The 26,451-nt window shown below is 38.5% G+C and overlaps 4 protein-coding genes and 1 long non-coding RNA gene across 5 annotated transcripts; 4 read left to right on the top strand and 1 right to left on the bottom strand.

The window, feature by feature from the left end:
• The first annotated feature begins 2,186 nt into the window (after nucleotides 1–2,186).
• Nucleotides 2,187–7,033, top strand: fth1a (ferritin, heavy polypeptide 1a). The gene is made up of 5 exons (XM_073464016.1): nucleotides 2,187–2,496; nucleotides 4,068–4,173; nucleotides 5,162–5,308; nucleotides 5,630–5,755; nucleotides 6,562–7,033. Exons 2-5 carry the CDS (start codon nucleotides 4,072–4,074, stop codon nucleotides 6,718–6,720), a joined length of 534 nt encoding a protein of 177 aa, XP_073320117.1. The 5' UTR covers nucleotides 2,187–2,496; nucleotides 4,068–4,071; the 3' UTR covers nucleotides 6,721–7,033.
• Nucleotides 7,034–8,981: 1,948 nt separating this feature from the next.
• On the bottom strand, nucleotides 8,982–11,680 carry mcee (methylmalonyl CoA epimerase). Its single transcript, XM_073464017.1, has 3 exons — nucleotides 11,608–11,680; nucleotides 10,615–10,955; nucleotides 8,982–9,361 (listed from the first exon to the last, which is right to left on the bottom strand). The coding sequence occupies exons 1-3, from the start codon at nucleotides 11,633–11,635 to the stop codon at nucleotides 9,209–9,211; spliced, it is 522 nt and encodes a 173-aa protein (XP_073320118.1). The 5' UTR covers nucleotides 11,636–11,680; the 3' UTR covers nucleotides 8,982–9,208.
• LOC140994410 (uncharacterized) lies at nucleotides 9,434–11,150 on the top strand. The gene is made up of 2 exons (XR_012178735.1): nucleotides 9,434–9,556; nucleotides 10,644–11,150. It is a non-coding gene; the product is annotated as an uncharacterized lncRNA (long non-coding RNA).
• Nucleotides 11,681–11,709: 29 nt separating the features above from the next.
• On the top strand, nucleotides 11,710–17,743 carry mphosph10 (M-phase phosphoprotein 10 (U3 small nucleolar ribonucleoprotein)). The gene is made up of 11 exons (XM_073464015.1): nucleotides 11,710–11,814; nucleotides 13,525–14,185; nucleotides 14,293–14,462; nucleotides 14,566–14,731; nucleotides 15,148–15,289; nucleotides 15,395–15,462; nucleotides 15,563–15,700; nucleotides 15,785–15,895; nucleotides 16,236–16,343; nucleotides 16,435–16,665; nucleotides 17,412–17,743. Exons 1-11 carry the CDS (start codon nucleotides 11,729–11,731, stop codon nucleotides 17,556–17,558), a joined length of 2,028 nt encoding a protein of 675 aa, XP_073320116.1. The 5' UTR covers nucleotides 11,710–11,728; the 3' UTR covers nucleotides 17,559–17,743.
• Nucleotides 17,744–18,754: 1,011 nt separating this feature from the next.
• ist1 (IST1 factor associated with ESCRT-III) lies at nucleotides 18,755–24,582 on the top strand. Its single transcript, XM_073464412.1, has 10 exons — nucleotides 18,755–18,836; nucleotides 19,446–19,546; nucleotides 19,672–19,852; nucleotides 19,991–20,078; nucleotides 20,169–20,252; nucleotides 20,361–20,471; nucleotides 20,596–20,787; nucleotides 21,189–21,290; nucleotides 21,812–21,857; nucleotides 22,598–24,582. Exons 2-10 carry the CDS (start codon nucleotides 19,459–19,461, stop codon nucleotides 22,759–22,761), a joined length of 1,056 nt encoding a protein of 351 aa, XP_073320513.1. The 5' UTR covers nucleotides 18,755–18,836; nucleotides 19,446–19,458; the 3' UTR covers nucleotides 22,762–24,582.
• The last annotated feature ends 1,869 nt before the right edge of the window (nucleotides 24,583–26,451 follow it).

Here is a 26,451-nt window from a genome sequence, read left to right as displayed (position 1 = left end):
TCAACAGTCAGTTTGTCAGCACCAGACCTCTGACCAAATAAAAACAGCTTTATTTTCTTTCTGGTTTCCTCTTCACTGTAACAGATGATTATAATTTATGACACTGTTACAAAATGATTTCAACACCAATAGAGGGTGACTGAAGTGTATACTTAACAGCTGTGTGTACGTACAGCTGCCATTACCCTGTGAGGAGATGCTCTAATCCAAAAATCCAAGATAAGCTTTTTTTTGTTTTGTTTTGTTTTGTTTTGTTTTGAGAACAGCACTTCTGCCTCTCGTGAGGTGCTTTCCAATAGATATACTTTTATACTTTCTAGCTAACTTTGTCTCCCACCATTGACACTAAACCCACACTCTTGTTCAGAGCCTTTAGAGCTGTTTGGTCGATGATGACCTCTGAGTACTGATAGAACAAGTTCAAACTATGAACTTTTATCATGGTAACTAATGCAGTATGTCTGAGTAAGCCAATTAGTCATGTCCTGGTGTGTGACAATAAGACTGTCATGCAATACCCAACTTTTTAAGTTTTGTAATGCCACTGAATGGAGCTGAGTCACATCACATGTTCAAAGCTGAGTCTTAAGATTATACCCCTATGTGAGTGTTTTGATTTTTGAGTTGAATGTCTGAGGAGAGAGTGTTCTGTACAGATTGTTGTCTTCTGTCCTGGTACTTGGTCCTTTTCTCACGCTCTAACACTCCTAATCCTAAATATCCTGCCCAAAAAAAGACAGCCAGTTTACTCATTCACAGTTGTGGGACAGATATTACAGCTACATACAGGGTTGGAAGGGTTACTTTAAAAATATATTCCGACACAGTTACTTATTACCTATTAAACAATGCAGTCAGTAACGTAATCCCAGTATCACAATATTAAAGTAATGTAACTTGATTACTTTTTGTTACTTCTGATTTACCTCAATAGCAAACAATATGCAAATAAAGAGAACATAAATATCAATAAGATTAATTTTATGTAATCTTAATAACATGTGTGTCACACTTGTGTATTCGGTTTCACTCAAGACCAGAGTGATGTTGTGTGAAGTTTAGAAGTGTGTGCTTGGTTACAGATTAGTATATCAGTCTTTATTTTAAAATTATAATCCTGTTAGTATTCCCCTTTTTTGCTTAATGTATATTGTAATCTAATTACAGGAATACAGTTACATTTCTCTTCACATGTATTCTGTTACACCCCAAGCCTGGCTACAAAGCTGTATTTTGTTTGTAAAACCACAAACTTTTAATTAATTAAACTTCAATCTATTACTCATCACTTCTTAGACCCATTAGAAAATTAAATGCATCCTAAATTATTAAATTTATGGCAACCAATATTTTATGTGCTTGCCAGTGCTGTTGATGAAGCCTTAGAACCATCAGCCTTCCTTGTCCTATTTGGTGTCGTAACACAAAATCTTATTTATGATACAACTAAACAGAGTCTCTTGTCTTTTGCCTCGCTAACATATTTTACATTAATTGTATATTTGTTTATCTGTCTATTTACTTTCCTTGTGCAATCTAAGCTATATATCCTCTGAATGTTATCATGGGCCGTGGGGGTAGGGGTGATGTTATTAGTTAAGACATGTTCATGCAATCATTCTTCAAAACTGTACTAACAAATTAAGAAATAAACTCTGTTAAAAAAAGACAATTAAATGCCAAATCCCTCTTTTACACATCAAGGTGTATTACCAGCAAAACATAAATAGTCAAAATAGTCATTGTGCTCAAAAGGCTTCTTTCAGTGTTGTGTTATTATATATATATATATATATATATATATCTTTTTGTAAACAGCAGGACAAGGTGGGCCTTATTTAACTGATTTATAAAGCCTACTGATAGAGAAATCTATCATTTAGTAGTCTATGTCATTCACTAATCAGATGTTTTCATTAAAAAATGTTAATGTCAGCACGTAGCTTTCAGACAAATCGAGTTGAGTCAAAAGCTCATTATTTTCCTCTGAAATGAAGAGGAATGTGGGTGTGGTTATGTAGATGTATAAAGTGCCATAAAGACGAAAGTATGAGTAGTGAGTTTTTTCCATCACAGAGGGGGAAAAAAACATGGAAAAACCCTCCGAGCATGAAAACATGATGCTGCAGCCTCTATGCCCCGCCCTCTTACTGTCAGTGACGTCACGGCCCGTACCACTTCTTATTAGTGGGGGTTCAGGCCGAGACAGCTCACAGTCGATCCTCTCGTTAGCGGACAGTGAAGGTTACCTGCTTCAACAGTGCTTGAACGGCAACCTCTCAACTGTCTTCCAACAACCCCGGACGGGAATAATCACTTTGATCACTCATCCTATCATCGATAACAACAAATCAAACTTTAATCACCTCGAAACTTCTGCTTGCCAGTTTATCATAAACACGTTTAGCTTTGCTAGCTAGCTATACCTGTTTTGCTAACGGTGACAGCCACTCCGACAGCTTTCCGACCTCCTGACGAGAAGACCAACCACATCTGGTAAGCATATTTATCCAAGCTTTCCTTTCATCGTATATATGCGCTACGTTAATGTTTTAAGATGTTCAGCAGGGTAAATGTATGCTAACGTTGGCACTGGCGCGGTTGTTTATCTGGTTGCCGCCGCCGTTAGTGTGGCCTTGACGCAGTTAGCTTTGCAGCCTTGAGCTGTCTTCAGTGCCAGGTGTGTACCACAACAACAATGGAGCTGGTGAACTAAACAATCCTGTGTTTTGGAAACTAACCTGCTGTATGTTCGCGCAACTTTAACGGTGCACTATGTAGTTTTGGGGAAGAAATTTTAATCAGAAGTGAAAGATCTCCATTGACATTTTTTTTCTATGCCTAAATAAACAAACTCTTTGTTGTCATGGTTGAATAAACTGAATAAACAAACTGACCTTAAAGAACAACATAATTTAATACTGTTTTACTGTGTTTACATGTGGCGGACCCTGCCACCTTTCTATCTTCAAACAGTGTTTGGGGACCTTATTTTCCTCGAAGAACAGCTTGTTTATTCAGTTGTGAAAAAATAAATATTTCTGAGTTTGTATTATTACTTCATTATTATTATTATAAATATTAAAATTCTGAGTGTGAATTTTTTCTCTTAAATTATATAGTGCCCCTTTAAGATCACTCTAATGCGTACTTCCATGCGATGTTTGACGTAACTGTTGCATCATGAAAAGTTAATATGAGCTCTGAACTGTGACTTGCCTGATATGATTTGGCTGTTCTTCACAAAATATAGCTGTGCCAAACCAGCAGGTATTGAGTTAATAATCAGGTCTGGTGCAATATACTGTGCCATGTGTTGAAGTGAGGGCTCATCGATGTGATACGATCATTTCACTAAATATTTTGTTGAGGTCTGAATATTGCCTCACAGCCACAGAGGCTTGCCAATGTAGACGGTAAAAATGGCATATTTCATCAGTCACTTTAGTCTAATGTTGGATAAAAAAACATGTCAGTCAATATATATATATATATATATATATATATATATATATATATATATATTAAATGCACAACTTTTACCTGAGTGAAAAATAATTTTAGCACTGACGCATGGCAGCTTTACTATGATGTCCAGTGTGATATAATAGAAACTAACTAGAAAAATGGGAAGTACATGTAATAGAGCAATATTGGAGAAGTAAATGTCGTTACTATGAGTAAGGCTGCAACTCATGATTATTTTAAATGTCAATTCAGTTGACCAAGTCAATCTCTTACTTTTTTGATTAATAGTTGAGTTTGTAATAAATCAGAAAATGGTGAGAATTACTCATCAGAATTTCCATATAATTATGATATAATTTGAATTATATGTTCTTAATGTGTTGGTGTCCTTTTCTAATGAAATTTTGTGAAGTGTCCTTGAGTATCATGAAAATCGCTATACAAATAAAATGTATTATCATTAAAATGCTGCTTCTTTATCTATTGGACTTGTGATACATACTGTAGAGACTTACTGTATATTTATGCCACACATGTAAGATGTACAATTTTGAGTCATGTTTGTGTGTTTAGTAAGACGTTTGTTTACGGTGTTTCAGAACCATGAGTTCCCAAGTGAGACAGAACTTCCACCAGGACTGCGAGGCTGCAATCAACAGGCAGATCAACCTGGAGCTGTACGCCTCCTACGTCTACCTGTCTATGGTGAGAGTTCAATAGGTGTACAGAGAAAAGTAGCTGAGTGAGTAGGAATGAGTGTAAAACCCAGGGTTGAACTGCGGATGATAATACAGGTAGTACGCGTCAGCATAAGGGGAACAGTTATGCTGATGCCTGTTATTATCGAGAAGTGATTCTAATTCCTTTTAACTAGACTGTTATCGTTGTGTAACAGCTGTGCTGAGTGGGCTCGTGATGTGTATTGTCACGTACCCGCCAAGTGTGGCCAGTGTGCCGACAGCCTTCTAGATGGATGGGAAAAGACAGGTGGGATGTTTGGATAATGAAAGTCAGGCAGGCGCAGCCTTGATGATTTAAAAGTCACCATCAGCAGCCATTTTCATTTAAAAAATAACTTGTGAAACACGTGAGTGAGTTTTTCGGTGTACATTTGATATCTCATGTTTGAACTGAGGGAAAATGAGTCAAAGGTTGAAGTTCCCTTTGAGATTATATACAAAGAACAGGGCAGAGAGTGCATCGGCTGCCCGTAAAAAAACAAACAAACAAAAAAAAAACTTTTTCCCTCTAAGCGCTGTTTTCAGTCCCACGCACAGCTGTGTGTTTAAAGGGGTTTATATATCTTATGTGTGTTAAATTTTAATTGTTAAACATACTTTCTGCTTTGTTTCAGAACTGATTTACCACGTTTATGTTAAATAAATCTAAAAGTCATGTTTAATTAGGATGTTTTAGAAAGTTCTGTGTATAATTTTCTTGTCTCTTATGGGCTCAAATGTTTTTAACCACCAGCAATGTGTAACAAATAAAACCTTATCAATGGAAGCACATAGTTCTTAACAGTTAAGTTTTTCTTTTATCACTGAATTTGTCTAGTTTTAGCTTTATGTAATAATCTTGGCAGCTAGGTAGTTGTGTGGTATGTTTGGACACATTTGAGAACTTTTTTGCTTCACCTGAAGGAAATGGCTGTTTGTAAGAACACCTACATTACCCTCTTTTCTCCACACAGGCATACTACTTCGACCGGGATGACCAGGCATTGAACAACTTTGCCAAGTTCTTCCGTAATCAGTCACATGAGGAGCGGGAGCATGCCGAGAAGCTAATGAAAATGCAGAACCAGAGGGGGGGAAGGATTTTCCTACAAGATGTCAGGGTATGAGCTCATATTTGATCTGGTACATTCTTCAGTTGTATGTGTGTTTCAACATAAGCACAGGGTGTGAGATTTCTTGTTCTGGGCTATCATACAGCCCATGACGGGAGGGTAACTTAAAACCAAAAAGATAGAGAGGGCGTGAGTGTACTATGCTGCTTATCTTTTACTTACACACAAACACAACCCTTTTAACGTCTGAGTTAAACGTTAAACGGCAAACCCACTCTCAAATACGCAGAAATCCTTCTGTCCGGGGTTGGGTCATTGGCCTCATTTAATGAGTGTCTCACTGTTTTTCTGCCCTGCTTTGTGTTGCAGAAGCCAGAGAGGGATGAGTGGGGCAGTGGTGTTGAGGCCCTGGAATGTGCCCTGCAGCTTGAGAAAAGTGTGAATCAGTCCCTGCTGGACTTGCACAAGCTCTGCTCTGATCACACCGACCCACATGTGAGTATAAAATCAGGGCTTGACAGTTCTGCAGCAAAGCAAACTTTTTTTTTTCCTTCTGTATCACATTTCAGTTTTTGGAGAAAAATCAATCCCATATTCTCAAAATACATATAAAGATATTTAAGAAGCATACTAGCTAAACCAGGTAGCTTGTTAGAGTTTTAAAAAATACTTAGATCTGAGCATGAGCATGTAACACGTACACACTGGTTGTACACCTGCACTTCAGAAATAGATTTGCTCTGCAGGTTTACAGTTTCGTTTTGTGCAAGATCTGAAAATATCTGTTCAACTTTGATCTGGCATTCACAAAGTACAGCTGAGGTATTTCAAGCAAATACTATTTTTAGTGCTATGCAGCGGATTGCTGACTTTATTTTTAGTTTTTTACCAATAATCTGTTCAAGTTTATTTTTTAAACCCCGTGGATTAGGCAGAGCTGTAACTCACTGAACAATACTAGCATAAGAATAGCATTCTCAAAAAAATGTCAGTTCAACTCATGCGTGATGTTACAGAGAACTGAAACTGCCAAAAATATCTAAATGAATAAATGGCTCAATAAATAAAGATAATTTTATATTCCTCTTTTAAATTGCTTCTGTATTTATTTACCTTTGTATTAATTCCCTTATATATTTCATTTGTTTTACCATTTCATTTATTCAGTATTTATTTGTATAGTTATTTATGTATTTTCTTGCAAAACGTAACAGTCAACAGTAAACAGCCATTTTAGTCATTATTTCTGTTAAATTTAGTGTGTGTTTCCTCTAATGTAATTGAACTCTCTCTTCGTTCAGATGTGCGATTTTATCGAGACACACTTCCTGGACGAGCAGGTCAAATCCATCAAAGAACTGGCAGACTGGGTGACCAACCTGCGCCGCATGGGTGCTCCTCAGAATGGCATGGCAGAGTACCTGTTTGACAAACACACCCTGGGCAAAGACAGCAGCTAAATTCCCTCCAGATCACATTCACAAAAGCTTTCTATATATGTATATTTGTATCTTGCTTTTCAAAATATGAAACCATCTGCATGATACCGGCTAGTCATTTAAACGTCTTATATTATTCATGTCGTTATTGCCATTCCTCTAAATTACTTACTTCTATAACCCCCTGTTCCCAGAGCTGTGGGCAACTACATTCAAAGCCCACTGTTGTATCTTGCACTTCCCTCTGCTGTCGATGCCTGCGTCATTACTATGTATTTGCTGTGTTTTATGCCAAGACCTGTCTAAACAAATAAAACGAACCCTCTGGATTCTGCTTAGTCTCATTTTTAATGTGGTTTTAAAAAGGGTGGGTAGGGCAGCGGGCAGCAAAACTCCCCAGTTGACAAAAACAGGAAGTTATGGTACTGGTGATCTGTTTCACTTCCAGTGCTAGAGAAAACAGAACTAGGCTGCCAGCATTTAGTAAAATGTCACCCATGAGTCGTGCCTCAGTAATCTCTAATAACTTTTACAAAGGCTCCATTGTCAGGTCTGTTTTTATATCTACGCAAATTAAATGTTTTAAAAGATCTGGCTCTTGTACTTAAACAAATTTTTGGTAGTTGAAGGAGACTCCAAACACACGTAATCAGGACAATAATCACAATGTTTATCTGAATGTGAAGAACTTAACTACTGTTTTCCTCAGAGCCCGTGGTTTCCAGAAAATATACACCAAAAATCCAAAATGAGCAGCTTGATGTGAAACTAATTATGATCATCTGTGTCTCAAGGCATTAGCAAATTGCCACTGGTCTCTTGAGTGTCTGAGTACTTCTGTTTTGATCTCCTGAAATGTACTTGTACCGTTTAAAGCAGGGAGGGCCAAACCTGAAAGTTAATGGCAGACCAAAGGCCAAAAGCAAACAACTATTGTGTTAAGATGCAAAATGACACTATACTGAGAGGCAACTGAGAACAAATTATTTTGGTGATCTATTTTCTAGGTTTGATCTGAATTGTTTTCTCTCCTGTGTCTATGATTGAAGAAATACATGAAAAGATGTTTTACGAGGATAGTTCTTCAAAGCTTCTTACGTTTTTTTCACTTGGCTCTCAGTGCCTCGGTTGTATTACGATCCCTGAATTGACAGACGTCCTACACAAAGTCTCTCCTGTCATGCTCAGATTATAAAAAATAATTAACAGTTAAGGGGCCTACATATTTAAAGAGCATTTTTACCTCACAAAAAATAAAACAGCATAAACTGATTCATATTAGAATTTTTATTTTTGTGTTATGGGTTTTATTTTTTTTCACTTGAAACATCTTGTGGGCCAAATCAAACCTTACGGTAGCGGGTTGGACCCACTTTGGGCAGCCCTGGTTTAGAGGTCTTATAAAAAAGTGAAGTAGTCAGGGAATTTCCTACCAAGAAACCTCTTTTCAAGAAAGCGTTTTCACAGGAAGCCTAAATGAAATGTTGGAGGGTAGACCTGCGTCACCATGAGTTCCTCTCCTTTTGTAATCACAGACATTTCTGTCTGGGATTATTGTTGGCGCCAATGGTTGATACTAGTGTCACGCCCTCTAGTGGTGACCTAATAATCACCATTAGTAATTAAAAATATCTGTGTTTTGATGTGGCTTTAAATGATCTAATACATAACTATCAATCAACTTCAATAAATGAAAAGTTTTTATTTGTACAGTGTGCAGTGCATGCCAAAGAAATGTGTCTCAACATTAAATGAATGTCATCTGTGAATGATTTGGATTTCTAGCCAACTGTAAAACTAAAGAATATTTCCTGTTTGGATTTTGCATAAAAAACATTGAAGTGATTAATATTTTATATCTGCATTGGGAGTCAAAAAGCGTGCCATCCTGTATGGAAACTTGACCTTTACAAATTAAAAATGCATTATTGAAAACGTAGATTTAAATTTCAATTCATACCTTCTAATTTTAGAATCTTCGTCAGCAGAGTGAAATTAAAACAGTTTGCAGTTTTTGATCATGTAAAAGTTCAATATATCAGTTATATTATGGTTAAAAAAAATTCCCTAAAATACAAATTATATAATAGAATGCCATCCAACACAATAGTACCATCATCAGCTTGAATTGCATTCTGAACACTTAAAATGTTTTTTAAAAAAAGCTTAAATCAGTTTCTCTCAGCAGCATGTACTGGATCCTGCATGCAGTCATCCTACTTCAGGAAAGTGAAGTGAACTGTGGACTCATGCAGATGGAGATTCACATGTTAGGGAAAAAGTCAAAGCACACGCCACTTTTTAATTTATTCCCAACAAAACAGTGAAGTCAAAAACAGCACTGAAACCAAACTTTGAGGCACCTCACTGAAATGAGAAGATCAAAACCTAAGTGCAAAAAAGACCCATGGTACAAAATGTTATAGAGATTTGCCAAACTGAAGGTGGAATATACTCCATATATGTGAATTAACAGCTCCCACAATCCATGTTAGTCAGACTGAGACGTTCATGCTTCCTCCAGCTCCACCAGCACACCGTCACAGTCTTTAGGATGGAGAAACATCACTGGTTTCCCATGAGCACCTATTCGGGGCTCTGCTGACAGAGTTCTGATGTTCTTTGCTTTCAGGTCAACTATTGCAGCGTTAATGTCGTCCACCTGCAACCAAGAAGAAAACTGTTAATCATTAATCTGATAAACGCTCTATCATACTGATAACCTTTAAACGCTCAGTCAAGCAACAGACTTTGAATGTCAACACACGTCACACTGAGCTGTGTCTTTCAATAACAAAGTCAAGGACATTCTCAAATAGCAGAAGCAGAAGAAATCTTTGAATCTTCTACTAAAAAGGTAAATGCTGGTCTCCAGACTCAAAACTAGAACAAAACTCAACAGAGCTGCTATGTTTATTTTTATTTTGTGTAACTATAAAATAGGACGGCTGTAGCTCAGTGGGTAGAGCAGGTGACTAGTGATCAGAAGGTCGCTGGGCAGAACCGAGCTATATGTCGAAGTATCCTTGAGCAAGATACTGAACTACTCCTACTGAAATTGCTCCTGATGTGCAGATGGCACCCTGTGTGGCAGCCTCTGCCATCAGAAAGGGCCCTGCGATGAGCTGGCGACTCGTCCAGGGATGTACCCTGGCCTTCGCCCATAGAGAAACTGGGATTGGCTCCAGTAACCCCTGCAACCCCGTGAAAGGGGATAGCGCGGTAACATCCCCGCGACCCTCACGGAAAAAGCGGTAGATAATGAGATGAGATGAGAGATAAATAGGACCATTCTTACGGTGGACATTTTGACTCATCAAACACAGGTGTAACTAATGAATGAATAATGAAATCAGTACACTGAGGTGTGTCGGTGCCATCAGGGCTTCAGTGTTGGCCTCATTTACAGGAATTTTTTTTCATATGGTAATTTAAAAGAAACACCTTACACACACCTTATCCAAAGCAAATGTCACAAGTGCTTTGGATCAAAAACTTGAAAAGATGCCGAATCATCACTTGAACTCACTTTATTAACCTCAGACCTTCATCAGACAAAGTCCACACAGATCTGTCTCAGTAGGAAAAGCACAGGTTTACGTAATAAAATTAATCATGGCTGATTTTATTTAGATATTTCGGTTTCAGGGTTCTAGTGTCGCTGTCACGGCTCACTGGACAGAGCCATCAATAATGTAACGCCTGTGCTTTTCCAAGCATATGAGAAAAAGCCTGTCATGCATGCTTTATATGGAACTGCCCACATTCAGGGGACACAGCCCACATTGTTATTAGTTACACCTGTACTTATTCTGTTATTAGATATAACAATCTTTGCAGTGATAAAGTTTTATTCATATCTGAGAGTTGAAGTGGATTTATACTGACTGAATGTGCATGAAATCACTGTCTCACCTCAATACAAATGTGGTGCATCCCTCCAGACTTGTTCTTCTGTAAGAAGCCAGAGATCGGGCTTTTCTCGCCCAGAGGATGGAGCAGCTCGAGCTTGGTGTTGCCGAGCTCCACAAACACAGTGTAGACGCCGTGCTCGGGCAGGGGCACCTTGTCGCTCACCGTGGCCCCCAGCACGTCCCGATACAGAGCCGTGGCCTTCTCCATGTCAGGGACGGCAATGGCAATGTGGTTCAGCCTCCCCAGCTTCCACACCGATCCAGGGACGCCCTGGTGGAGGGGTGCTGTGGTTGAATGTGCTCTCATGAGTGTGAGACGGGAACATCTGGAAAGACCTGCCACTGGATAAACAAGATTTAAACACAGTTGGAGCTTAAACTATAGTTTTTACATGCAATTTTCTGCTCTTTTTCCTTGAAGAATTGGAAAAATCATCTTGTTCCTCACTCTCTGACAGTATCACATGTGGTATATAACACTTCAGATGATGTTTACACAGTGAAATGAAGCCATGTTCATTAAATGGTAACATTCTAGATGTGTTGTGCATTATTTTACACACATTGCCCCAGATTCAGCCCAACGATTGGTACCTTTGAAACTACCACTAGATTTCAAAATAAAGGTCTGTGAGTTTGAACCATGTTTGGCTGCACAGCATGAGTTTCATGGCTGATACACATACAGTAAGTTAAAACACTGATACAAGTCACAAATGTCTTCAAAATTTCTGTTTTACGGTCTGTGAGAAGAAAACATCTGCTCATTGGTAAATATAAGAATGGATTGGTAGCATGCGAAGTAGCATGTACCCGCTGCAAGTACACAAACCGGTTTTGTAACGTTAACATGGGTTTAACTTCGACAGTAACTTAGTGTAACGAAGCTTGTTCGACGGTAAAGCAGAGGTCGAACAGATTGATATTTGCTAATGCAGAAACAGCAGAGAAAAGCATGTGTCTGGTAGTTTGATAATTATTGACACAAACCAACCTGCAACCTTCAGCACGGCGGACGCCATGTTTGTATCTCGGAACTAAATAACAGCAGCGGAAGAGTTTCTCGGAGAGCCTGTTTACCTGCGACACACACGGTCACACATGTGGGGGGAACGATGGCAAGCGGCGATATGTTGAGCGTGCTGGAGGAGTGTGTAAAGAAAATAAATGCCAACACAGAACAGCCAGAAAACTATCTGAGGCAAGTGTGTGCTGTCTGTTTGTATGCTCGTGTTGTGAAGAAGCTGTTAAACGTCGTCGTGGACGCATGTTTGAAGAGAAGTGGCTCCGCTAGCTAACCGCTAGCTAAAGCTAATTGCATGAACTTCTAGCGTTAGCACCGTTAACTTTTAGCCAGCTGTCACAGTCAACCTCGTAAAAACTTAATAAGGGTTTGGCAGTATTTGTTAGCTATTTGTGGAGTCGCTTTGTTGTTGTAACCATTTAATGTTATGCTAACGAGGCTAGCTACATGTCCTTAATCGGACGACTTGTGAAGTGATGACAGTCGTCCCAGTCATCACATGTATTCTTCCAAAACAACCACAGAAAACTCAACTAGCATGCATCTACACGTTGGCTTTCTGTTAGTTTACCATACTGTATTAATATAGTTGTTTATTGATTAGTGGAAGAAACAAGTAATCAGTACAATACCATGCTGCACGTGATAAGGATGATGTGGCTAATAGCTAAAATGTATAGTTAATAATCTTAAATTAATATTTATTTCGCTGTTTAAAAAAAATGTAAATGCTTTATAAACTTTTAAAGGACTTGGGAATGTTTATAAACATCAGTTGCAACTTTCAAATAATGTTTATAGGTGAAGTACACAGCATTTATTAACATTTACAAAATATTAGAAACATCATTAGCAATTTGACAAACTACCATCGGTTAAAAATGGTTTATCAAGCATTTAATGTTTTTAACACTGAAATAACTATTAACTGAAGTTTAATCAACTATATATTTACCATTTATTAATGATTGTTGTTATAAAGTGTTTCCATGATGTGACTGTGATACATAATGTATTGCAGGATAGCCAGCTGTGGTGCGTTCAAATGTTACAGTATCTAAATAGGAACTAACTTAAATGGCAAATTGCAAATAAGATGCAGCACCTAAGTCATATTCTTTATTCATTCATTCACTACAAACCATTTATATAACACAGATTTAAGGGTGTAATGTTGGACAAGGCTGTTTAATACACCTGACAAGATGTATGTGTGTCTGAACTCAAATAGATTTAAACAAGCAAAACACAGAACTGTCAGGAAACTGAATAGTTTTTGAAAGTTCAAATATCTGGAATAAATTAAATACGCCGCCCTGATATAAACTCGAATCGATGAAATAAACTCAAATATATGAAGGTCTAAACTATCAACAGACTTGTTAAACACATTTGCGTTGTGAAATGGCAGCTGTTGCCTTTTAAATGTTGTTTGATTTCATAAGTGTGTTTATTTTGGAAATAATATGCATTAATACATGGCAGGAAAACTCTAAAATTCTTTGTAAAAAGCCATCTTAAAACACCAAAATGTTAAAATTAAAAAGGCACCATACTCCATAATAACTAACTCCATAATTCCAATGCCAAATGGTTGCAGTAATTCAGTGTAATGGTAGTTCTATCACATTATGTTGTTGTGTTGAGACAATATTATATGTTTAACCTGAGAGTATGCTATTGATTAAATTACCAAGTAAATGACCAAATCACAGCCAATTTACCATGCCAATATCTAACATGTCCTCATACGTAAATGATGGAATAACTGTACCAACCCTTGCATTGAAGACCCAATTTCATAGATGTCTATTGTACAAATACAAATCTTTTTTTTTTATAATGCACCACAGTTGCCATACTAATTGTGTGTTTCCCCCTTTTCAGCCTTCAGGATGGAGTGGCAGCAGACTTCACTTCCCTCACAAAGACCCTGTATGACCTCCAAAAAGCTCAGGAGCCTGCAGAGTATAAAGGCAGTCCGTTGGCTTTGCTGGTGGTGGAAAACTTTGATGAAGAGCAGATCTGGCAGGAACTGGAGCTGCAGAACAATTCTCTACTGAAACACTTTAAAAATGCCACTGACGAGGCTTTGTCAGATGGGACATTAACGTTGCTGGCAGAGCAGGAGGAAGAGAATAGTGATGAGGAAGAAGTAGAGACTGATGATGAAAATATTGATAATGATGTTGAAGAAGAGGAGGAGGAAACACCCAGACAGTCCAGGAAAATGGCTGCTGAGGCTGATGATTTCACAGATGAGGACTCTGATTTAGATTTTGACGTGGATGCTCTGGAGAAGCGAGAGAAAGAGAAGAAGGACATTGGAAGAAAAGGCTCCAAAACAAAAGTGGTCCCCTCTGAGGTTGACGATAAGTTCTTCAAACTGTCAGAGATGGAGTCATTTCTTGATGATATGGACAAACGAGAGGGAAAAGAGGATGGGGATGAAGATGACTTAGACTATTTCCAGGACCTGCCCTCTGATGATGATGACGATCTCGACCTAGAGGAAATACTTTCTACAAAAAAGCAAAAGAAAAACACGGTATGTATTTTATCACTTATTCTCACTCTTATTGTGTGCTGATGGTTCAGAATACAGGAAATAAAGTATATCTATTCTAATACATGTATTATTGTTTATATTTACAGGCAAAGAGCTCAAGGAATCTCAAGTACAAGGACTTCTTTGATGCTGTGGATAGTAAACCTGCTAAAGCAGATGACGAGTCAGATGGCGAGGATGAAAGCCAGGGTGAAGGTGAAGAAGAATTTGATGACGAGGAAGATGATTATGATGGTGAAGAGGAGGGTGATGATGAGTAAGTGTGATTAAAATTACGTGTGTGTATAATTATGTGTGGGAGAAGCACATTTGGTTGAGTATGATTCCATTCCAGCATGTTTTTGTCTACCTTTTGCCAGGGATGAAGATGGAAGTCAGTCCAAATCATCACATAAGAAAGTCACCTTTAACCTCTCTGGGGATGAGGACAGCGAGGGAGAAGACATGGAGGACATTTTTGGAGGGAAAAGTATAAGCACAGCGAAGTCTGAGGCAAAGTCATCATTTGAGAAACGGCAAGAAAAGGTAACCAGGTTTAAAATTTTGTTTGATCTGTCAGTCTGTGTGGCCTAAATGTGGTGCAGCAGTCATAATCAGTGTTTGTCACACACATTTCACTCTCTCTTTCTGCGTGTTTAAACCTCTTGCTCGTGCAGCCAGACTGTAGCGTGTTGAAAGTATTATGAAAATGCTACTAGATCTGAACTAGTAAGATTGCTGTCATTACTTTTTTCTAAAAGGGACCAAAGAGCTTATTCAGATGGGAGACCGACATGTTAGATAATGTTGCCATCAGACTGAAATAATTTGGGGCATGCCTGAAATTGTGTTTCATTTCTCACTAGTACCTGAAGCAACACACCGACACCTCCCCTTGTGTTGTTTTAGTGCAATGCTGATTTCTGCACACTAATGGTGATTATGGTTGTTCTAACCTGCAGATGTCACAGAAGATTGAGGAGCTGGAGAAAACAGCTCTGGGAGAGAAGCCCTGGCAGTTGGCAGGAGAGGTGACGGCACAGACTCGTCCTGAGAACAGCATGCTGGAGGAAGATGTGGAGTTTGAACAGACATCTAGGATGGGTGAGTGACTCCTCATCCGGTGTTGTGTTTATGTTGTTTGATGATTATAATGGCAAGAATTTCTTTCTGTGTGCTGTTTCAAATACATTATCTTTGCTCTTTTAGCCCCTGTTGTCACAGAGGAAACCACACTACAGCTTGAAGACATTATAAAACAGAGAATCAAAGACCAGGTATGTCACAATAACTTGTTTTATGGTATCTGAAAAAATAAGTTGTTGCTTTTGTGTTTCCTGATTATAACCCAGTGTCTTTGACTTGTGTTCCTGTAAGGCCTTTGATGATGTGGTCCGCAAGGAGAAACCCAAAGAGGAGGTGTTTGAGTATAAGAAGAGGCTAACGTTGGACCATGAGAAGAGTAAACAGAGTCTTGCAGAAATCTATGAGCAAGAATACCTCAAACAAAATCAGGTTAGACTTATTTTTTGTTCTTATCGCTACTCCATCACATATAAACCTGTGCTGCATCCGATTATTGTATTTTTCTTATTTCAGACAAAGACGGAGGAGAAGGAGAACCCAGCCCATGTAGAGATTCAAAAACTTATGGACACACTCTTCCTGAAGCTGGATGCTCTCTCCAACTTCCACTTCACACCTAAACCCGTAAGTTTTGCCTGAGAGCACTGACTTTACTTGACCAAATATGCAAAAAATATTAAGATTTAATCGTTTTGCAAGACTCTAAAGGTTTAGAAGTGTGTTTGTCAGAAATCACTGGCTTATTTGGCAAAAACATATTTTCATCTGCATTTCTTATGCATTTTAAGGTTTTTAGGCCTAATAAATAAATATAAAACATGTCATCTTTAAAAGGGCAATTGCACAAAAATGGAAATTTAAAAAAAGTTGTAGATTTAAAATGATAATTTGAACAAAGCCTGATAAAATGATGTACTGCTAGGGGGTAGTAGGCCATTGTGTTGATGTTGCCTTTTGTCCACAGCCTGTTCCTGAGGTCAAAGTGGTTTCTAACCTGCCATCTATTGCGATGGAGGAAGTAGCTCCAGTCAGCGTTAGTGATGCTACGCTGCTCGCACCAGAAGAAGTCAAGGTTTGTTGTCAATCCATTTTTTAAACATTCATTTAGATCTTGTTATATTTAGTACCAAAGTGTGTCTAATAATACTCTCCTCTAACAAAAGGAAAAGAACAAAGCAGGAGATATTCTGGGTGACACTGAGAAGACATCAACAGACAAGAAGCGTGACAGACGTCACAAGAAGACGGTGAAGCGTCTGAAGATCAAGGAGAAAGAAAAGAGACAGAAACTTAAAGAGGCCAGTTCAACTGGGGAGAACAAGAAACTATCAAAGGCTGAAGTCACTGAAAACCTAAAGAAACTCACAAAAGGAGGCAAAGCCACGATGCTCAAGGTGAGTGGTTTCTGTCATGTTCTTTCTTACATTGCACAGATCAGTATGCCATTCAGTGCCTGTATTTGTCCCAGAGTAGGAGATCTGTATTAGCCTGTCAAAAGATTTGGAGTAAGTCATGCCACTTAATGTTTCTACTTCTTAAATTTCAGAGGAAATATTGTACTTTATACTCTGTTGCATTAATTACACTTACTGATAAAGTTTTCACACACACAACTTCTAAAGAATATAAAATAAGATACATTGTTACAGATGAAACTACCAACATTTATCTAAAATGGTTCACATTAGCAGCCTTTCAACCAGCTGCAACATTAAAATGTTGTTTACATGTTCATGCACCAGTAATAGTAATCAAATCGTATTAAATGTAGTAATACTGTATAACACTGACAAGAGCCATTCTGAATAATAAATACTTTAACTTTTGAATATAGGACTAGTACTTTTGCATTGATGTATAATTGGTACTTTTAATCAAGTAAAGGATTAGAGTCTTTCTTCATCCCCTGACTGAATCAACAAAATGGTTAGATGAATAGTTGGAGCAGTCAATTGAACCAGTATGTTGTCCAGTATCAGCTCATGTGTTAGGTGCATATTGCAATCACAAACTGTTGTCGAACTGATGCTCAGTCTATACTCTACCTTTTTAATGCCAACACAGACTTAACATTAATTCTTAGATAATATTGTGTATGTTCCTGAGGAGACTCGACTAACGTGGCGTTCCTCTTTTTCAGGACGAAGGAAAGGACAAGGCTCTGAAGTCCTCTCAAGCCTTCTTCTCTCAGCTGCAGGACCAGGTCAAAAGCCAGATCAAAGGTGCAAAGGATCAGTCTTCAAAGAAGAAACACAAAGAGGTTTCTGTCGGCAAACTCAAGTTATAATAACTGTGATGGGTTTTTTTTTGGAAGATCAACTTTTTATTGTACAGATTTTTTTTATGAGAAAGCTCCAATATATTAAAATCTGAAAGTCCTTGTTAAATGTTTCCATTTTCATTAAAATAAAAATCAAGTGCCGAGATGTTTGTGTTTTCAACTGTTATAATAAATGTTCATTCACATGAAAATATCAGAGCAATTTTTTGTGTGTAAAGATGGAACGCAATGTGCCTGTCGGAAGACTCCAAAGTTCACAACCCAGGTGACATCTTTTTTTTTTCCATAAGGAAATCATGAAGAAAATACCTCCGCTAATGGGCTAGATTGGTGTGTACTAGGCTGCTCAAGAAAAGCCCCTTAAGTGGCTTTAAATTTAAGCTGCTGAAAATCAAAGATTCTGAAATAATGAAGTGAGATCAGATGTGTAAAATCAGGTGATTTTAGGTTTGAGACACCTTAGTCTGGTGAAGTTATGAAGTTTTAAAGGTGCAGTATGTAGTTTTGGGGAAGAAATTTTAATCAGAAGAGATTCATTGACTGATTTTTTTATGCCCAAGCAAACCCTTTTCGTTTTAATGACTGAATAAACTGAAGAAAAACAACTGACATCAAAGGACAACACACTTTCATACTGTTTTACTTTGTTTATATTTGGCGGACCCTGCCACCTTTCTAGCTTCAAACAGTGATCTGGGGAAAAATAAATATTTCTGTTTGTAATGTTACCTCATTAATACTGTAAATATTAAAATTCTGAGTTTGAATTACTTCTCCAAACACTACATAGAGCCCTTTTAATCCATAACATCTTTGAGGCTGATCTGAGAAGTGAATATTTTCCTCTTGAATACAGTGAGGTACACTACTCCAGTGAGTGAAAGTTACTTTCTAACCTTGCTCACTAATTAAAATGCTTCTAGCCAATCAAACTCTAAAATGAACTTAATTTCATTAGCTTGTGCAATGTTTTGCATGTGGTCTAACCAGTACATGGAGGTTAAGAAACTGCTTTGTACGTCGGGAAGTGCAATATGTCTCTTTGAAACATAAAGCTGAAAGGGTAAAACATTTGAATACAATCAGTCATAAATGGTACGACAGTGTATGAGCAGGGTCACACCTGTGCTTGAGTCCTGTTTGACAGAAAGTATGCAGACCCCGCCCCCCGAGATAAAATTCCCATGACGTCACTAAAGATCATTACGGAAGTGAACCAGGCGACGAAACACAACAGACAGAAACTCAAATAAGTTGGGGTGTTCGCTTGACTACAACTGACAGGTAAGTAACTGTAGCTTCAGTGACTGTTAATCACTTGAAAATTATCCCGTTTTCCAAACTACCTAAGTGGGTTTGATTAGTTGGTTTTGATTTTGATAGCGTTTAGCGAGAGCTAGGGAAGTTAGCTAACTGTTAGCGCAAACGATGACAGAACAGAAGACAGCTAACAAAGCAAAGGCTTGGTAATAGCCAGGTTTGGCAGCACGTACAAAGGTTTGGGTTTCTTAACCTGTCTTTAATGGTATGGTTAAGTTATTATAATATAGGCTAGCTGGAGACAAGATGGCAACGTTTAAAGTAGCATACCGGTAGCCGCATTAGCTGTCCGTCGCGTCAGGCTAAAGCTAACGTCAACTGTTTTGAGCTGTTAAACGCTTATTGTGACGTAGTTTGGGTCAGCAAGCTCACCTAATGTTTACACGTGTGTTGTATTTGTTTGGAGTCAATCTGCGGAGTCATTCTGCTGTCATGGTTAGGTCATGCTCACATGATTCAGTGAGTCACTGGATCAGAGGTGGGGGCGAGGTTAGATGGACACTGTAGGTTGGTTTCGGCTGTATGTTGTGCTTCCGTGTGGATTCTGCTCCTCTCATGCTCTCCTGTTCACAGATAGTCCATCATCATGCTGGGAGGAGGATTCAAAGCAGAGAGGCTAAGAGTTAACCTCCGGCTGGTCATCAATCGACTCAAACTCCTTGAGAAAAAGAAAAGTAAGCCCTAATAAATAATAAAGATACTGGCCCTACTCTCCTGTCATTCATGTGGATTCAGTGGCTTCTTGTTACACTCGGTATTAACATTTTTCCCCGTTCCTGTTTATCAATTTAAAATGAAGCTGAGCTTGCTCAAAAGGCAAGGAAGGAAATCGCAGATTACCTATCATCGGGAAAAGATGAGCGCGCACGGATCCGTGTGGAGCACATCATCAGAGAAGACTACCTGGTGGAAGCAATGGAGATCCTAGAGCTTTACTGTGACCTGCTGCTGGCTCGCTTTGGCCTCATTCAGTCCATGAAGTAAGTAACTTAGCCAACTAGGTGCACCAAGACCAATTTGGATGATCAGGGGAATGTGGGGGTTTCACTTCATAAACTTGCTCTCTGGTTGTCACTTGTAGTCTTTCTTGTTAAACCCTTTGGTGTTTCTCCAATTAGGGAGCTGGACCCAGGCCTACAGGAGGCAGTGTCCACCCTTATCTGGGCAGCGCCTCGTCTCCAGTCAGAGGTGTCTGAACTAAAAATTGTAAGTGCTGGCCAAAGTGCCAACAATATTAAACAAGCTTTGTCCATTTATTCCTGTTAGGAGAGTCTTATCTCTAAATTCTTCTTTCAGGTATCAGACCAGCTATGTGCAAAATATAGTAAGGAGTATGGCAAGCTGTGCAGGACAAACCAGATTGGCACAGTCAACGATAGGGTAGGCTATTTTTTCCATTGACTGCTCATGAGTCTGTTCGAGAATGCATGAATCTTTTGTCTCGTATCTTTTTAGCAACAACTAATCATACATCTGATATGTTCATAGCTGATGCACAAACTGAGTGTGGAGGCTCCTCCCAAGATCTTGGTGGAACGCTACCTGATAGAGATCGCCAAGAACTACAATGTGCCGTATGAACCTGACGCCATGGTCCGGGTGAGAGTTAAAGAATCAGTGACTATCATTCACAATGAAAGATGACGGCATGCGTAGTCGAGAGTAAACATATTCTGAAATCTGTGAAGTGTTTATTTATTCATACCTCTTTGTCTCTGGACAGCCTGAGGTCAGTCCTGGAGAGGAGGCAGACCTGATTGACGTGGACATTGACAAGAAACCTGGAGGAGGAGGAGGAGGAGGAGGTGGTGGTGGTGGCGGAGGTTTCACCGCTCCTGTTATGCCTATGGCTATGCCTATGCCCATGCCCATGCCTATGCCAACAGCTTTCAACTATCCACCTCCAAACGGAGCTGTAAGAGATTCCTTTTTAAAGACCCCATTCTTTATGGTTTTGTTGTGCGTTTTGGATTTGATGAATGGAAACTTTAGACTGCAATAGGCGTGAGTGACATGGATTAAATCTTTATTCACAGTGTTTTTGGTGCTCAAATCGTCCGGAAATTAACTTTCAACAACTCAACATGTGTTTTTTATAAACTTAGTCCTTAAAGTAGTCAACAGACATCACTGGGTTCAGTTCTTGGTATTTTTTTCTGAAACTGTTTCCATCCAACGCTGCCTGCAGAGAGTTCTGTGGACTATCTCCTACGATTTAATGTTCTTACTTTGGATGATTTTTAAATGATGAGAAATTGATGAGAATAGAAAATGTACAGACTTACAGACTTGTACCTGACTGTTGTTTTCTTCCAGGAGCAGTTTAATGTTCCCGTTGGAACCTACAACAACTTCCAGCACCCCATGGGAGGAGGGCAGCCCCCTCAGCTGCCCACTTCTCCCCCCACATATGAGTCTGTAAGTGACCGCACCCCTCCCATCCATGCCCCCTTCCTGTTCCCACAGATGGACAGACGGACAGGGCAGGGCAGGGCACCACTCAGGGAAGAGCAGTTCATTTAGCTTGCTTACAGTTTTGCCTCTCCTCTACTTTTTTTTTTTTTTTACATTTATCAGAGTAGGCCCAAATTCTGCTTTGTCCACATGGATATAGGTAGCGGCAAGTACTAACACTGGAGTTACTAACTTTGACAACTAACTTTCAGCGTTGGTTGCTCTGAGTGGGATTGAGATGAACACATGAGAGCGTCGAGTGTACTTGACACAGCTTCGGCCAGCTAAGTCCTAAAGTCTGGTTGTTTTGTAACAAACTAAAGGTGATGGTTTCTTAGTCCCCTGCAGTTTTCTTACTTTTTTTTTTTACTACTGCATCATTGAATGCACTTATTAATTCTTTCTCAATACTAACGCGTTTAATAATATACTTTATTTCAATATGAAGATGACATGATCCCTTACACATTTCCTCTGGGTTTCAGATTGATGACCTAACTGACAAACCGTCTGTTCCTTCGCAGGCAATAGGTGAGTTCTGCCAACAACCACCAGCTGAAGTTATTCTGTATTGTTTTTATTATAATATTTTATTGATTTTGTAAGAACCGACTACAATACCAAAAACACATGACAGCAGAGATAGATATGAGAAGATCACAGACCCTAAAAGATGTATGGAAAAAAAATTACCAGGAAAGATATTATACAGAGATCTCAAAGCTATTATTACACCAATCTGGGAGTACAGTAATGCAAAGCAGGAAACAATAGCAAAATACCCATGAGAGAGCATTCACAGACATCCACAGAGGCAATGGAAGGATGCTAGTCCACAATATATGCATAATAAGTCTGCTAATCTATGTATTTGTCATTGTCAAAAACAGTGCATTAGTCTCTCTCCGAACGCTTTCTGAATTCCCTACCCTCTCTGTGGCACTCAACCCCATGCCAGTTATTTCCTACTGAAGATGTATGTCTTCAAAAACAGTCAGAGACATATAGTTTTATTTTTATAAGCGAAATAATTTCCTAAACCCGCTGGGCACTGTAGTATTTGGCAAATGTCACCAAAATTTGTGTTCATGCCTTTTAATTAAATTTTCTTTCTGAGTTGTCCTGCTTTCTGACTTCCCATTATAGGCCCTTTTAAATTTTGTAGCCTTTATTTCCTCCTGCCCATTGAAAACTAACCACCCTTATTTTTGAGCTGTTGTATAGATACACTGTAACTTAAATTAAGATTAATGCCGTATATTACTCTCCAGGTCCGGGCCCGTCTAAGATATATGACAACAACGCTCTCCCAGAACTCCCCTCTGTTCCCGACACACTCCCCACATCCTCCTTCGGCGGAAACACCACCACCTCGGATGACATCGACTTTGACGATTTGACGCGGCGGTTTGAGGAGCTGAAGAAGAAGACCTAAACGCTATACCCCCGGTCTACACATGCACACATACATACACACACAGGCCTGTGTCGTCACCTACGCAGCTCAGAACAGGAAATGGAAAATGTTCGAGGCTCTCAACCAGATTTGGATAGTTCTCCTCTTCCTTCAGCGATAAAGTAATCTTACATTGGTATTAGACATACTTGTATCTTACCTCATTCATATAAATATGACCAGCTTACTGAGGGTGTGGTTGCTCACTTGACCTCTAAATTCTGTTTGCAGGCCCAGTGAGTACCTCATGTTTTAATTTCTTTCTATACAGAACATTATATATATCCATACATAAATCATGCGAGTGTTGACCCGTGTCCAATCCTCATTTATGGTGTCGACTTTTAACTTTTCCCATTTGTCTGAGTGTTATGCTTTATAATCAAACATAGTTTTTAACTGTTCCTTTTCTGAGGGTTTTGGGTCTGACAATATTTACAGTACATGCCTTGATTCTACTTCCTACATGCTGTGTCACTGTAATCTTTGCCACTGTGTCACTCAGTTTTGTCGCAGACTAGTCAAACAAGTCCAACTGGCTGCCGGAGTTCAATACCTGGCATCCAAACAAACAAAGGCTCCAGATTGTTTCAGAGGCGAGGCTCCCATTAACTTTTTCCATGAGGTTATCAGAACAGATTGAAGCCATATTTTCAGTGTCTTACGCAGCCATGCAGTTATGTCACGGTTGAAAACACTCCTTCAAAATGTATTTATACCATAATTAAGGGTGAAAGAGCCCTCCAGGAAAAGCTCATGGTGACACATTTAACAGGGGTCGTGTGGCACAGATGTATGTGACGTAAAGCGATAAAACACTGTATGGAAATCTGTAATATAATACATTTACAATCATATACATAGACCTATTTACATGAATGATTGAACTGTACAGCAAATAACGTTCGGTAGTAGGGAGTTGTTCAATATTTGACAAATATGTTTTATAAACAGTATCTCCAAATAAAGTTTTTTTTCTGCCCTTTTGAATGTCAGTTTTACCAAATAGCTGCACTTTCTCATCAATGAAGTACTTAATTTACAAGCAAAATGTGTGCCGACAAAAGAAGTCGTACAACAAGCTAATTTTTTCTGATTTGATATAAATACTGACCCCAGAGGTAAAAGGTTTGTGTTTGCCCTCTGTGATCGTGTGTGCATGTGTCTTATATTGTGTGTGCACCACTGCATTTGCCTTAGTTACCATCTCTCATCAGAGGCCTTGCCAGTCTTACCCATTCGTTATCCACTAAGACTGGGTACATGCTACCTGCATTGAGTCTCAGTTGATTAGATTACACTTTGCTTTATTTGTTCTACCCATATACAATTCTTTAAAAACTTTTGTGTTGAAATTGGCTGATTGGGTGAAAAACAGTCTGTATTGACAATAGAGGTAGATGTTTTATTTCTTGTGGAGAAAGAGTCAGAGGGTTTCTGTTGTTGTTCAGACGTGATACGTTGCTGCAACCTAACCACACCCAGCTCTGCTTGCATGGCAAATGGATGGTGGCCTTGAATAAAATGTCGATTGACCGATTTCTGGAAGGCACATTGAAAAGCTTAACAGCTGGGTGATAGACACAGTTAGCTGAGCTAGTTTTACATGTGTTTGAGAAAGCAGAGAGAGGGAAAGCTTAACACTACAGAACTGTGATCTGCTCACTGTCTTTTCTATGTTGGACTGTTCTTTCATGCTAAACCTTGAGACACATAACTGTGTCTTGTTGCAAAAAGAAGGTTTTTTTTTCACTGTATACTACAATAACAGTTTAATAAAAGATTATTTGGAACTGGAAACTGGTATTGTTTACACTATTTGCATTTGTTTGCAACACGGTGATGTAATGTCAAATGGTACACAGCAGGGGTCCTCGGTGTAAAAGTAAAGAACTGTTCTCGGACGCAATGGCTTAAAACAAACCTATATTCACAGATAAAGTATATTTATAGTATAGTATATATATCACTGAGGTTTAGTTTTACTTATTTCAGATCTGAGTGATCTATTCACCTTCTGTGGAAGTCTAAAGCCAAAATCGAATATAAATCCTATGACACATTTTGGATGACAGCTCTGTTATGTGCATAATGAAGCAGAAATGCATAAAGAAATACAACAAGAAAGGGAAAAACAACATGAATAAATACTTAAATGAATTAATAAATTAAATCAAAGTAAATAAATATGGTAAGTAAAACAAAGATTCATAAGGACGTTTATTGAAACAAGTATCAATTTGTCACATTTAATAAATTAAATAATCCTGACATTTGTTCTTAACATTTTTGGATACATTTATTTTTTGAGTATTTTTTTTTTCATTTAAATTTTGACAACTTCAGTCCTCTATATCCTTCTTTATGAATCCTAACAGTTCTGTTTTGACAACCCTGCCTCATATTGAGAAACATTTTTTCTGCTCAACTCTAAATGTTTCTAGATGAATTCAGACTCGACCCTTCTGCGAGGAAGGTGTTGAAGAACGGCAACGGTTTGTATTCAGGCCATTAACTTGCATGATTTTTAAGAGACAATCAAAAATTACTCAAACTGTGAGATAGAAAGATGAGCTTGTTGCGTGATGCAAAATGTGGCAGACGAGGTGTTCAAAAATGAGAATCTTTAGATGTCCATCGGCGTATGCATTTGACAGCCACTTTTGTTCGAAGTGGGTTACAAAAAGTGCATTCAACCTACATACAGTAGGTTGAATGCAAGAACTAGAGCTGCTTACCCTAACACTGTGTTATCAAAGATGTTGGGTATAAAGTATTCAGGTTGCCTTTTAACAATAGATTAAGCCTGCGTTACATCACAAGGATTCTAATGACGAGCGTATCTGTTTCAAGGCCATGTTATATCATTGTATGTTTTCTCCAGGCCTCCTATAGATATCACACAGCTAATTTAACCTCACAAGTAGATTATTATTAGCTCACAATACACAGCGGTATTGACAACATCACTCTGCCCTTTTACATACTGAAGGAGCAAATCGTCCAATTATTGTGTGAATGTGGGTCAAGCTGTTTTGCGAAAGTGCTGTAAAAATAATAATTGCTTCTGATAACTTTTGAGGTCTGAGCTGTTTTTTCTTTCATGCACTTTCACAAGTTATTCCACTGAAAGGACACATTCTGCAAAAGACATAATCACATGCTTTGTTGTGGTCTTCAGGGTTGTTTGTGAGGTCAGTGACAGACTGTTTAGTGAAGGTGATGTAAGCCTCACTTAGATTGGCCTGACAGTGTGTTAAGTAGGTCAAGTACTACCTTTTCAGTAGTGATTGTAATTCTTTGCCATTTCATAGTAATTTACAAAGACAAATGTGACAGTGACTGGATGGGATTAAATACCAAACGATTACAAAAAAATGTTTTAGATTAGACCAGAAATATAAGCACAAACACGTCTATTCGGCACTCAGAAGGTACTAAGCAGTGTTGTAAAAGTACCCAAGAGTATCCCACTTCAAAAGTGAAGATATCATGTTAAGATATCACTTAAGTGAAAGTCACCTAAAGAATAATACTTGAATAAAAGTCTTAAAGTATCTGATAATAAATGTACTTCAGTGTCAAAAGACATTTTCTGGCAGTAAATGAATCAGATAAGATAAATTAATTTAAAGATTTGCTACTTTGGCTCTGATTCAGCATGTGATC

Source organism: Pagrus major, chromosome 4 (assembly GCF_040436345.1).
Source record: "Pagrus major chromosome 4, Pma_NU_1.0".
In the NCBI taxonomy this organism is placed as follows: domain Eukaryota; kingdom Metazoa; phylum Chordata; class Actinopteri; order Spariformes; family Sparidae; genus Pagrus; species Pagrus major.
Note: the sequence above shows the minus strand (reverse complement) of the source record. Positions and strands in the feature narration are given on the sequence as shown.

Bases quoted from the DNA above. Each gene is read 5' to 3' on its own strand.
- fth1a (XM_073464016.1), top strand. From the start codon at position 4,072: ATGAGTTCCCAAGTGAGACAGAACTTCCACCAGGACTGCGAGGCTGCA. The intron at 4,174-5,161 runs GTGAGAGTTCAA...TTCTCCACACAG, and splicing joins CCTACGTCTACCTGTCTATG to GCATACTACTTCGACCGGGA. The intron at 5,309-5,629 runs GTATGAGCTCAT...TTTGTGTTGCAG, and splicing joins TTTTCCTACAAGATGTCAGG to AAGCCAGAGAGGGATGAGTG.
- mcee (XM_073464017.1), bottom strand. From the start codon at position 11,635: ATGGCGTCCGCCGTGCTGAAGGTTGCAG. The intron at 10,956-11,607 runs GTTGGTTTGTGT...TTGTTTATCCAG, and splicing joins CGCCGTGCTGAAGGTTGCAG to TGGCAGGTCTTTCCAGATGT. The intron at 9,362-10,614 runs GTGAGACAGTGA...TCTTGGTTGCAG, and splicing joins TGCACCACATTTGTATTGAG to GTGGACGACATTAACGCTGC.
- mphosph10 (XM_073464015.1), top strand. From the start codon at position 11,729: ATGGCAAGCGGCGATATGTTGAGCGTGCTGGAGGAGTGTGTAAAGAAA. The intron at 11,815-13,524 runs GCAAGTGTGTGC...CCCCCTTTTCAG, and splicing joins CAGCCAGAAAACTATCTGAG to CCTTCAGGATGGAGTGGCAG. The intron at 14,186-14,292 runs GTATGTATTTTA...TTATATTTACAG, and splicing joins AAAAGCAAAAGAAAAACACG to GCAAAGAGCTCAAGGAATCT.
- ist1 (XM_073464412.1), top strand. From the start codon at position 19,459: ATGCTGGGAGGAGGATTCAAAGCAGAGAGGCTAAGAGTTAACCTCCGG. The intron at 20,079-20,168 runs GTAAGTGCTGGC...TTCTTCTTTCAG, and splicing joins AGGTGTCTGAACTAAAAATT to GTATCAGACCAGCTATGTGC. The intron at 20,472-20,595 runs GTGAGAGTTAAA...GTCTCTGGACAG, and splicing joins AACCTGACGCCATGGTCCGG to CCTGAGGTCAGTCCTGGAGA.